This window comes from Kryptolebias marmoratus, linkage group LG20 (genome assembly GCF_001649575.2).
Source record: "Kryptolebias marmoratus isolate JLee-2015 linkage group LG20, ASM164957v2, whole genome shotgun sequence".
In the NCBI taxonomy this organism is placed as follows: Eukaryota; Metazoa; Chordata; class Actinopteri; order Cyprinodontiformes; family Rivulidae; genus Kryptolebias; species Kryptolebias marmoratus.
In genome coordinates, this window is record NC_051449.1 from 10305894 (window position 1) to 10319300 (window position 13407).

At 40.1% G+C, this 13407-nt stretch overlaps 1 protein-coding gene across 1 annotated transcript; it reads left to right on the top strand.

The window, feature by feature from the left end:
* Positions 1–333: 333 nt before the first annotated feature.
* dsc2l (desmocollin 2 like) lies at positions 334–8703 on the top strand. The gene is made up of 16 exons (XM_017422546.3): positions 334–652; positions 819–909; positions 1092–1303; positions 1400–1504; positions 2430–2585; positions 3630–3771; positions 3861–4015; positions 4143–4277; positions 4373–4558; positions 4737–4984; positions 5151–5293; positions 5851–6072; positions 6263–6484; positions 6701–6816; positions 6939–7247; positions 7661–8703. Exons 1-16 carry the CDS (start codon positions 611–613, stop codon positions 7859–7861), a joined length of 2685 nt encoding a protein of 894 aa, XP_017278035.1. The 5' UTR covers positions 334–610; the 3' UTR covers positions 7862–8703.
* The last annotated feature ends 4704 nt before the right edge of the window (positions 8704–13407 follow it).

Consider the following 13407-nt stretch of genomic DNA (forward strand, 5'->3'; position numbering starts at 1 on the left):
AGACCTCAGAGAAGGGCTTGTAACAGCAAGAAAAGTGGACTTTTGTTTTTTATTATTTTCAACAGGGATGTGACAAGAAAAACTTGAACATAATCCCCTTTAAAGGGAAGCTTTTCACCTGCATGTAAGAACAGAGATCTGTGTTGAAATAAAATGAAATATTATCCTACTTTTTGGTGTTCATCTTCATTTAGAGGGGGCTTTGCAGAGCTTGAAAACTTAGGGTATGTTTCCCCCTGCTGGAAGAAAACAAAAGTTTTACATGTGTTTATTCATTTATTTATTTATTTCATTTTATTTTCCTCTTCTGTGCTTGAGGACTTGTGCTGCCGCGCATTAGACAGACCGATACAGCAGGCAGCACCCAAAGGTGTTTCTGCTCGCTGATCTTCGCCTGGGTGTGTCGGAAGGTGTGTCTGCTGACTGGCTGCCAGCGAGCAGGGAGACCCAGTCGTCCAGTTCACACAAGAAAAGGCTGAAGACTTACACGACTGACAAATCCACAAGCGGTTTCAGACTCGGAAAGCAACTCGTTCAGCTGGACTTTCTGTCGCTCGGAGCGGGGTCAAAGTCCACTTAGAAAATAGAAAGGGGGAGAAGGAAAAAAAAAATGGCGAACGTTTTAACTTTCACCTTCCTCTTTGCAGTGTCGGTAAGTGCTTTTCGTTTATGTTTACTTTAAGCTTACCCGGTGGCTGTTGTCGGTGTTTATTTATTTATTTATTTATTTTTTGTAGTCAAAACTGGCACCTGGACAACTGTGGAAAAGTTGCCCGGACCTGACTGAAAGTCACTAACGTTTCGCATTTCTCCTTCAGCTCACCTCCCGTGTGGAGTCGTGTTCTATCTCCAGCTCTCCCTACGTGCTCGTGCCACAAACTATTCCGGCCGGATATCAGGTCACAAAAGGTGCCTAACTATTTACTTTCATACTTACATTAACCGAACATAACTTAAAACTCTTGTGTCGTTTAAGGTTGTGAGTCACTTTCTAAAAAAACAACCCCCCTCTTTCTTTCTTATTTATTAATTAATTAATTGTTTGTTTGTTTGTTTATTTATTTATTTATTTATTTATTTATTTATTTTAGTGACGGCAGTCGGCTGTGACCCCAACTCGTTGCGGTTGACTGTGAAGGACCCCAGTTTTGCGGTCCAGGGTGATGGAGCGCTGACAGCTCTGACTCCCGTGTCGATGGCATTCGGAGAGCGGACATTTTCTGTCAGCGCTCAGGACGACAATGGGCCGGGCGGCGAGATGGAAGTTCACCTTGTATGCCAGGAAACGCAGAAGAAGACAAACGTAAGAGGAGCTGCTTCGCGTTGCACTGCTTTCGTGATGGTTTGTGGGCTTAGAAAATAGATAAATAAATAATTCTGACTTGTTTGCACGTCGCAGCAAAACGGCGAGGTCTTGCTGAAGCGCACCAAAAGACGCTGGGGTCCTGCGCCCATCAACATCAGGGAGAACGACCAAGGGCCTTTTCCGAAATTTGTCGAGACGGTAAGCGTGATGATGAAGGCAGGTTTATTTACATCTTTCGCGTATCAATGGTATTTTTCACCCCACAGGTCACTGAAAGGTCAGGATCTGTATACACACACACACACACTGGAGCACGGGTGTCAAAGTCAGTGGAAAGTTAGTCTCTTTGTCAGAACCCAGGGCCAGTTTACTGAAACTAAAATGTTTTTAAAACTTATAAATTGACATTGGTTTTCAAGTGTAATTTGTCAAATTATTAATATAGAAATAGGAGTCACCTTTTCCCAAGTTCTAGCATAGAACGCAGGTTTAGAACAAACACAATTTATTGATGAAAGAAAAAAACAAGATCAAGTTTAAAAAAGACCCATGTTTAGCATGTATTTTACATTGTTTTCTATTTCATTTATTATTTCCTTGTAATACATTATAATTATATCCAAACATACAGATACTAACATCCTACTTTTCAAGTGCTTGTTCGGTTCCATTTGGATGTTCTTTGTTTGCTCTTTGAATGTCAAAATCAAAGCTGGATGAGAAATTCAAACTTGATTTTTTTCAGATTCAGAGTTGTTTTCTTGCTATGATTTTATATATATATATATAATATAATATTCTTGCCTGATGTGTTACAGAGTGGTGGAACAGTTCTAATATATTTAAACTACTTTCTCATGGGCCGGGGAAAATTGTTACATGAGCTGGATGTGGCCCGTGGGCCTTGAGTTTGACACTTGTGCACTAAAAACAAAAACCTTTCCTAAAATATGAAACAAAAACCTCTCTAAGACATGTTTTTATAAGTTAAATTGAGATTGGCATCATAATATATACCATAAGTGCAACTCTGATTAGTGTTGCACTTATGGTATATACTTAAACAGTGTATTTAAGTATGTTTGAGATGATTTATTTGGTGGTTTGTTTTTTTGTTTTATAGCTGGTGTCAGATTCAGCAGTCAACCACAGTGTGTTCTACACCCTCAGTGGATATGGGGCCGCCGACTCTCCATTTGAAGTCTTTATTCTGGACGAGGACAATGGGGATCTGTCTGTGACCCGTGCATTGGACCGTGAAGAGATTTCCATATATACAGTGAGTGTTGAAAAAGCAACCGGTAATTATTGCATGAGAAAGTCATCGTTTGGCTGAATAAATCATCACCAATTACCAAGGACTGTCCTTAAGTAAGACATTTCTGGCACAAAAAACAAACCAGTTGAGAAGTTAGGCTTAGCTATCCCTTTTAGTCTTTTTGTCTTTTAATGCATTATTTTAATACCCCCTCTGCTAACAAAATACCAAATTTCTAAAGCTGTTTGTTTTCAGTTGGAACAAAAAAAGCTGTAATAAATCAGGGCACGCAGGTGATAATGTAATCATACTGCGTGGTGTGTTTTTTTTAACGCTCTCTAATATAGATTTGACAAAAGGTGAAAGTAGATGCACATTTTTAAAACAGCCCAACATTCTCACCACAAAAAAGGTTCAACAATAAGATAAAAATTATTCTCTTTAAAATGTACAATAATTGAAATTGGGTTGTTTTTATAGAAAAGGCTTGATCAAAAAGGGGGTTTCCCTGTTTTTTTGTAACTTTTTTTTTTAAATTTTGACGCAACAGAGATTGGATTTTTTTATTTTTAAGAAAATGAGCGTTTTTGTTGACTCCGCAGCCTGACCTTGGACAGAGAATAATTCCTGTCTTATAATGTGCGGGAATGTACATCCGTACATTTGCTAATTTGACCCTGAAAGTAAACTCAGCCCCGAGATATATTGTGCTGTTCTTTATATGTTTATAGTGCAAATATTTATTGTGACTTCAGATAAGGACTGAAGCAGTTTCTCTAAAAAGGCCAGCTTTGTAGCCATAAAGGATGACCACTTCTCCTTCTGTTAGATGTTTTTGTTTTCTTTTTGGTTTAGCGTTTTATGTCTAATTTTGTGTAATGTTTTACTTCTGTATTTTAACTGTTTTCTTTGTATTTTTAATCCTTTTTTTAAATAACTAAAGATATTTCCAATTAGCTTGGGCTTTAAATTCTATAGTGTATGGAACCTGTTAATACTAAACACTTGTCCCCGTACAAGTGGACAAAAAAACCAAACCAAATGTTTGTATTTGTTTTTTCACAGTTGAAAGTCAGTGCTAAAGATAAAACAACCCATCAGGAACGAGATGAACCTTTGAATTTCCAAATAGTTGTTGATGACGACAATGATAACGCTCCGGAGTTTAAAGGCCTGCTACAGTTGTCTGTGTCTGAGCAAACCAAAGGTGACGAGCAGGAAATGCACAATAACAGTCATTTCATATTAAATTCTTTCCTGTCACGGTGCGTTAAATAACCACGGTTTTTCCCACAGGGGCGGTGGTGGGGATGGTGCAGGCCGCGGACAGAGACGACCAAAACACCGACCATGCCAAGTTCCAATTCCGTCTCTTGAGTCATACTGCATATTTTAATATCAACCCAGAAACAGGTGTCATCACCACGATCGCCAACACTCTGGACAGAGAGGTAAGCCTCTCCATCAGTGCGCAAAATATTTACCTTGTTTATTTAAATGGAACATTCTGGTTCACGTTAATCTACTTCAATATGGGATTTTTGTTTTTGATATCTCTTTGTCGCATTTCTTTTTAAGACGGAAGACAAACACATGGTGACAATAGAGGTGAAAGATCTGAAAGGCACAGAAGGTGGTCTGTCCAATACAGCAACTGCAACAATTGCGCTGCTTGATATCAACGACAACCCACCAACGTTCACCAAAACGGCTGTAAGTGTTTGAAGTGGGAACAAAAAGAGAAAACAGACAAACATGTTGTAATCATTTCTGTAATTCTTACATTTGTACTTCCTTATTTTTGTCAGTATACAGCTACCGTTCCAGAAAACGAGAAAGACAAACTTATCTTGAGAATTCCTGTGGAGGACAAGGACTTACCAGACACGCCTAACTGGATTTCCAAATTTGTCATCAGGAAAGGAAATGAAAATGGAGATTTCAGGATTGAAAGAGACCCCAAAACAAACGACGGGCTTCTTTATGTTGCAAAGGTGGGCGTAATTTTGAAACGAGAAAAAAAAACAAAAGCTTTCAATCACAATTAAAGTGTTTGAACTTCCACTGGCAGAAAGTCTGGATCTTTGTTGTAATAGATTAGCTTTTGTTTTATTCATGGAGGACAGATACTTAAACAAAGCTGTTGTTTTTTTTACACTTCTGTTTTTCCAGCCCCTAAATTATGAGAAGAGCAAAAACGTAAAGCTGGAGATTCTGGCCCGTAACCAAGCTGAGCTGAACGGCACCACTGCCCAGTGGCTGTCCGTCCCGGTGGACGTCGCTGTCACTGACGTAGACGAAGGCCCAGAATTCAGCCCACTCAACATGCGCATCAAAGTCAAGGAAAACACACCAAACGGCACTGTCATAGGAACTTACAAAGCTTTGGATCCTGAGACCCAAAAGAGTGACGGCATCATGTAATTTTTGTTATTATTTATTTATTTATTTTTCACATAACCTACCACGGCAGATTCTCAAGAGCTCAGCTTGAGTTTATGTTTCTGCTCTTAAACACTGGAGGGCAGACTTCGATCGCCGAACTGAATGGGCTTTTAATCCCCTTTTTTCTTTACTTTGTTTCAGGTATTACAAGATTTCTGACCCAGGGATGTGGGTCAATTTGGACAAAAATACCGGCGAGCTGAAGGTGGCAAACACAATTGACAGAGAGTCAGATCTCGTCCAAGATGGGCTATACAACATCTCCGTGAGGGCTGTCGATTCCTGTAAGTTACCTGCTCCCGCTGCTCTCTTATTAAGTATATGCAGAAAACACAAGGACGAGCATAGACGGCTTTCCTTTCTTTATTCCAAGCCATCACTGTCTTGGTTGATGAAGTGCAGTAACAATGCACGGGCGACTAAATCTAAATCTGATGGACATTTGCCAAACCCAACCGGAATCAGCGGTTTGGGAGCATGCCTGGTCTGCCTGTTTAATTGCAGCAGAAGATGTATTGTTCAGTCATTCCGACTGATGATGGCCTGATACAAGTCAAACACGACAAGGAAATACAGCCCTGCCTTGTGCCTGCCTGAACATATTGTCTTTCTTTCCCCTTAAGAACATCTGTTGACAAGAAAGTGTTGTTTTACCGTGACTCATGTAATCTCTTGATCTGGCTTGTTTGACTGTGCGTGGAAAATTTTAAAATTTCAGAGAGCCAAAACTCAAAGAAAAAAAAAAAACCACAAAACAAAACTGTATGTCTTTCTTATTAGCTATGCTGACAAGTTCTTGTTTGTTTTACTTGAGAGCTAATCTAATGCTGCTGCGTTTCAGCTACCAAGTCAGGAGTTGGAATGGTCACTCTTGTGATTGAGGATGTCAATGACAACCAGCCAGTGATCCCATCTCATCTGGTGCTGTGTGAGGACAAAACGGACCAGCTCGGCTCTGTGTTGGTCGTGGCTGAAGACAGAGACCTCAGTCCGTTTTCGTCACCCTTTAGCTTTAATTTGCTTCCCGAGTATAAAGACGCGTGGTCCGTGGAACTGTTTAATGGTAGGCAGTTTGAATTGTCGTCACTCAGGTTATGTCTAAGAGTGTCTATTAGTTCTGTTAATACTTCCCCTGCCAGCCTTTTCTTTTCAAGATGCAAGCCAAACTGATATAGTAGTGAATGATATATAGATTGAAGGAATAATGATTTATAAATCTCTGCACTGACTGACACGTGTTTTTTTTTTTTCAGCGACCGCTGCTACGTTGAAGCAGGTGCAGAAACTTCCGAGAGGGATGCACGAGGTCCCCTTGATCGTCAAAGATCTGCAGGGATTCGGTGAAAAACAGACAGTGAAAGTAACGATCTGCCAATGTCAGAACGGCGTCTGCATGGCCAAGAAAAGCGGCGTGGCTTTAGGGCCAATGGGCGCCTTGGCTCTGTTTTTGCCTCTGCTCCTCCTCCTCCTGCTCTGTGAGTCCCTCGCTGCTGACACATTGGTAGTAGATGAGTGAAGACGCTCGATGCGTAGCTAATGAATCTGTGCTAAAAGTAAGCCACGCCTGTGGTCAAACATGTAGAAAGTTAAAAGTTTTATTGGAATTTTCACTTTGTCTTGATGATAAAATTTAGTGCACAATATGATGCTCACTACGCTCATATCTGAAATATTTGTTTTTGATTTTGCAGTCTTAGTCCTTGCGTTATTCTGCTTAACAAAGCCAGACAAAATAGAACTTGAAGATGCTGGATATGGAGCTGGAATTCTGTTACCATCAAACACTGAAGCCCCAGGAGAAGAAGTGGTAAGGCCGTCATCGTTAAAAAAAAAAAAAAAAAAACACTGGAGAAACCTTCCTTCCACTTTAACTTTTTTTTCATTTTGCTTTACTTCTCCAAATTCATTGTGGCCCGTTTTGCTCCGTAGGATTCTAGTTTGATTATTGGTACTTCCATGGGGATCGATCAAGCAGGTAAAAGCTCCATAAAGGGCTCTACGGCGAATATGGGCTGGCTGCAAAACAAGAGCATGAGCACAATGGGAGGCCAAAGCATGCATGACTTTGGATATCAAACCGGTATGACGACAACCAACGTTGAAGAGTTCTCCTCTGGCCAGTACGGTCAATACGGTCAATACGGTCAGCTCCTCGGCAATGGCATGGAATACAGGGAGCACGGGCAGGACAATACCTTTTATGAGACCTACCGAACAAATGAACTTATCCTCCAACAGGTACGGTGGTTTAATTGCAGACATGTCTTTTTGATTTTTATAGGACGGTAAAGATTTATGTACGGGTGGAGGTTAGCTTTGGAAGGATAAGGGAGAAGCAGAATGATTTGTCCAGCTGCAAAAAGCTTTCTTTCAGCGAGGTTTAATAACTTCTGTGTTATCTGTGAGCGCAGAAGAAGTTCCCATGTGCATTCTAATCTTTTCCTATAAGCCGTGATTGTCTTCTCTGTAAACTTTAATATTTCAACAATTCTAGGTAAGAAATATTTCTAGTGAGGTTTTTGTTCAGCTTATAATATCTGACTGCCAGCCGTGTCCCGAGCTGCCATGCATCGTCACACAGCATCTTCCCTCCAGTCCGCCTAGATGAGTAACGTGCTCCTCCTCTCCTCTTTCTGCGTCCGTCTTAACAGAAAATTTTCTCCATGGGCACCGAGGGTGAGGAGCGATTCGCAGAGGACGTCATCCACTCCTACAAGTTCGAGGGGGCGGGCTCCGACGCCGGCTCGGTGGGCTGCTGCAGCGACTACGGCGGCGAGAAAGAGAGCTTCGCCTTTCTAGACTCACTCGGACCGAAGTTCAAATCTCTTGCAGACGTTTGCACAAAGTCATGAACAAACACGGCCGACGGCGTTTACTTTTTTTTTTTTTTTTTTTCACTCCACGGGATTTAGAGACCTGGCATCTGAATGTTTGTTGTCCGAACATCGTTAGTGTTGCTTCGTCTCGTTTTGTGTTTGGGAAGCTTTTTGGTAGAAGTCCTTTTGCACTGAAAACTATGCAGATGCTGTCAGTTTTCCCTGAGTTGCATTCCTATGTGTTAATTTCACTCCCAAGAGTTTATATGAAGAGATGCAAGGTATTTTTGTTTGTTTGTTGTTTTTTTTTTAATCAAACCTTTTATGAACCTTCTGAGTTCAGTGCTACATTTTTGTAACTTGTGCAGTTGATTTTGTTTGCTAACCATAGAGTTTAAAACAAAAAAAGATAATTTAAGATGAAAATAACCTAAATGAACAAGGAGTTTAACGCAGATACATTTATTGACATTTCATGTAGTATTTTGTGTCATATCGCACACTTACAGCAGTCAGTTTTACGAATTTTTGTTGGTTATTCTGCAGTGATTTTTTAACTGGAAGCCAATCCACTTTCCTTCGCTCGTGCAGTAATTATCTGTGCAAGCACATTCCGGCTGCACTGAAATGTGTTTACAGTTAACTGGGCGTAGCTCCGGGGCCCGCGTCGACGGGCTCGTCGCGACATTCCGACGACGCTCTTGTGAAAGTCTGCACCAGGGCGTGAACGGGGAGGGGTTCAAGGTGTGACGCTGTCCTCAGTTACCAACAAAACTGTCACGTCAAACCAGACACTTCGGTAGAATGTCCAGAAAACCTGCTTCTTGTTTCATTGACGCTTTTTAAAAAAAAATGACGCATTAAAAAGATATATTCAACTTTTGCTGTTCTTCCACATTTGTGACGAGTTGAATTTATAAGAAAAATGAACTGAAGCCAGATTTGAAATTAAGTTATATGTTGTGCCGAAGTTACTGCACTGAAGACTTTGCAGCTCGGGCTCTCGTGTCGGGACTTGTAATACTTTCCTGCTGCTTCACCCGGCTGAGTTTTCAAGCTGAAACTAGTGCTCGGACTTTGTGTACTTTGGTGTAATGATTCACTAGGTGTGGCACTCTGAGCTGCACATTATTACAACACACTTAAAGCCATAACAGTAAGCCAATATTTACCTGAGGTTTTTATTTTTTATTTTTTTGCAAATCAAGCTGGTGCACTTAAAACCTCCCTGTACGTATCCATGACAACTGTTCTGCACAAAGACTTGCAGCACATAAAGAAAAGCAGCATAAATTCAGACAAAACTTACCATAATTAGAGGCATTTTATAGATAATGCACCGAGCCGTGTGCTGAATTATTCACAGACAAATGTTAATAATTGATACACAATAACAGACTCATTTAAAATAAGCATAAAGATTCTCATTTCAAAGTATGAAATCAAACAAAATAAGGTTATCCTGAACTAAATGAAATGGTGAAGTTTGAAAGAGTTTACTTCAGTAGTTCTCCAAATCTATTAAAGGGCAATTCTGAAATGCAGGTATGCGTTTAATGTAAACAAAGCACTTTTATCTCCACAGTTTACTGAACAATTCTGAGCGTAAATGCGTCCCAGTGCATCCAAAGTTTTGGACTTCTTGATCCCAAACGGCTTGCCGTTATTGACCTCTTTTTTTTTTAGTCACTTCCGCTGTTTCCATAAATAAATTCATGTTCTAGTTTGCACCTGTACACAAATCTCTTTTTGACTGGTCTTCGTGACATCGCAACGGATCTCTTCAGGATAAAAATATAGTCTGTTATTTGTTAAAGGCCATCGGTTATGTGTCTGGTGTGTGAAACATTAACAACGATGAATGTCTGATAACGTTTCCTGAAATGGAAACGGCCCCCCGCTAAGATCAAGCGCTGGGATCTTGTTAAAACTACAGGAATATTATCTGCACAGATTAAAATCATACTGTAACAATTAGGTTAGGTTGTGAATGAGATGTTAACATCAAGGGGCTTTGATTAATATCCCGCTGGGGCCAATTAGGAGACTCTTGGAAAGTCACTTAACTTAAAAGGAGCGAAAGAAAATGATCAGTTAAGCAAAATGTCCAAAACGTGAGTCCCGTTTTCCTAGAAAGCGCCTTCTTTAGGGTTACGGCTCGTGTCGGTTTTAGAGACAAACTAAATTGTAGCCATTTTGGTCAAACCTCGCAAATGATGTTACGCTCGGAGAATCCGTCGAGGACAACCTCCAGCTACTACCGAACCAAATTTTGTTTAATAGTTGTAAAATAGAAGTTATAACCATTTTTGTTTGGGTTGACGTCAATCAGCCGTGGTGCACCAATACTGAACAGCAAAGTTTAAAAAAAATAAATAAATCTGTTTCAATCAGTTAGTGCTCAGAGTATGTGTCGGGGGTCAGTCTCAGCTACTACCACACGGAATCTTAGCGTGTTAAATTGACCGGGTCGTGGCCATTTTTGTGTTTGACAGGGTTGCACTACAGTGGCGGCCATCTTGAATTGGATTGACTCCCAAAGTTTACTTTAAAAAAATTAGAGTTTCATTAAAATCCCTTTACTAGTTCATGAGATATTTTGCTAACAGACATACATTGTGTGCTGATTTTATCAGATAATGTCAAAGAACACAGACGCCTTCAGCTGTAGGCGATCTATATATATATATATATATATATATATATATATATACATTAAGCTGCATTATTTAGTAATTTCCGAACATATGTCCGACATTCAGGATGATGTACAGTTAGTCAGTCATTCCTCCCTTTACTGAACTCTTGACTTTTGTGTAACTGCTCACAGTGATGACTTAGCTCTGAGCCTTGGGATTGGAAGTTACACGAATAGCGAAATGATTCGACAGGGTTTATTTATAGGTGGTTACCACTCAGTGAGTGTGAAATTTATCACTTTTGCTCAGATGGCGAAGCAGGGCTCAAAGAGTTTAACATAGCTGCAGTTCTGCTCTTTTTTTTTTTGGCTCTCGCTCTCCCTTCGCGTTTGCGGCAGTGAATTACATTCTCTCGCGTTTGAATGTGAAAATGTAATTTCGAAAAACAAAGCCTTTCGTGTGCAAAAGCACACGCTTTCAGGTGCCCCCGACGGGCCTTTGAGGCATGAGAAAACCTCATCAGCTGCTAAAACGAAAACATACTTGAGCTATAATTTCTTTCAGGAGGCTCAAAACGCAGGCCCGTAAATACAGTAAAGCAACAGATGAGCCAAATAATTCAAACACTTTGCATGTCCACCCTTATCAGGGCTGCTTGAGCCGTCACATTAAGTCACCTCTGCAAAAATGCAATTAATTCTAAGGCAGAGGCGTGAAATTCATTTATTGCTTGTAATTAGTTTTTGTCATACTGTGAAAACAATCTCTCCACATAGAGTGTGTTCATCAGAGAATTCGAAGCCACGCGGCTTCATTTGAGCTCAGTACAGAATGTGGACAGTAGACCTTGCAGCCAAAAAACTCAAAAAATGTCTTTTAGTTTGAGAGCTGTTGTTGTGAATTCAGCATTCTCACTACGGGTTTGTAGTTAGCAATTTTTATGCAAGAAATCCAACTGCTTCTGCAAACTTGGTGCTATTTTCATATATCAAAACGTTCGGCTCATTCAGGAGACGGGTGCTTCTCAAATTATTTAACTTTATTTGCAAATACTTTCCACACTGAGACTCTTCAAATACATTGCTCTGTTTGAAATGTGCCTCCATTTGCTACTTTCAGCTTCCAGCTACGGTTTAGCTACTGTTAGCTTTCAGCTATCCTTCAGCTTCTTTTAGCTTGAAAAGCCCCCCTTCAGCTTCTTTGGCACACGTCACTGAGCGCCTAGCACTCACACTCCACTCTCTCAGAGAAGATGCAATTCCTCTAGCAGTGTGCTTCCTGTGATGAACACTAGGTGGCACACTTGCCCTCTCATCTGAGCTCCTCACATGCTGTTTGGGGGGGGGGGAGAGGTAGCTGGCCTGAGTGGAGACACTTCCCTGATTGTCACATGTGTTTCCAAACCACCTGAAACAACTTCAGTGAAACTCCGAGCTCCGTGATGAACATTTAAAGCAAGGCGATGCGACGAGCCGAGGCAGGAAGCTCGGGATCTTTTGATGTGGCATATGCCAAACACTTATTATACGCTTAAAGGCCCCTTCATTGATGTTTACGCTTTCTGCAAAAAAGGCTCAGGCTTCCCACTTACCTGTGTAATTACTGGCTCAAGGGAGAGTGGGGTAAACCACCAGCTCCTCCGGTGGGTTCAGGACAGCGGATGAAGTTGTCAGGGACTCACGTTTACAACTCACAATATCACCGAATAAAGTGAAGTATAGTGAACTTTATTTACATAGCACTTTTCCAAAACAGGGCGATTCAAAGTGCTTTACAACACAGAAACAACAATCAGGTACATAATCAAACACTGATAAAAACTCAAAAAATCATATCAAACATCATAAAAACATCATAATCAAATACAGAGATACAGAAGTAAAAACATCAATCATGTATAATCTAAATGAAATATAATAAAATCATGAAACTAAACATATCTAAACATAAGCTAAGACAGTCAAAATAGTAGCTAACATAATCTAAATGAAATCATGATAAACTAAACAACAATTAGGAATCTAAAGTTTTGTCTCAGCCTTTGACTTCGATCTGAACTGCTTGTCTCGGATTTCCTCATGTTCCTTTTTGTTTTTGTGAATGTGCAAAAAAGGTTTCTCAGTTGGTCGTACCGCTTCATTTCTGTATTTGGTTTGTTTTGCACGTATTTTGTGATCTATTGGATCACGTCGCGGGTCACCTCCATTCCTCTGTAGCCACAGAGTCCTTTTACGCCTTGCACCTTCTTTTTTTTTATAGATATCTTTTTGCCGTCTATTTTTGTTTATTTCGCATCACTCCACTCCATTCTCGGCATCCCTTTATCTGTCCGTGTCCCTACCTAGTAAAAAAAAAAAGACTTACAGCAGAAATAACTGAACAGATTTCATAAAATCATATAGTAAGTACAAGTTTACTGTCATTAGAATTTCTGCGTCAGAAAAAAAGGGGAAAAAAAAACATTTAGTTGAATTTCTGTCACTCTCAAACTTCTCTAATGCCACTCAGAGTCTACCTGTGACAGTTTTTCTTAGCATTTACTCTTAATAGCTGTGCGCAGCTGACATTTTAATTAGACATCTGCTAAACTCAAAGCCTCAGACACTTACTGTACGCAGGTCTCAACTCAAAAGCACTCAAGTGATAAACAGTCTGAAATATATGTTAAATTAATCAATTCATGCAGCAAATTTAATTAGCAGTAAACATAAACTATATGTTTTTTTTCTTCTTATCTATTCCTCCTCTTTTGTGTGCGCGAGACACAAGTACAGTTTTTCACATATTAATATATATATATATAATTTTTTTTTGTAAAGGTCTAATTGCAATTTAAACAGCTTAATAAAATGATTGTTTGAGGAGAAAAGCTCAAAGAGCGTGAGGCAGACCAGCATAAGAAGAAAACAGATTTTCAGTGACGTCTCTTGAGTCTCGGCTACT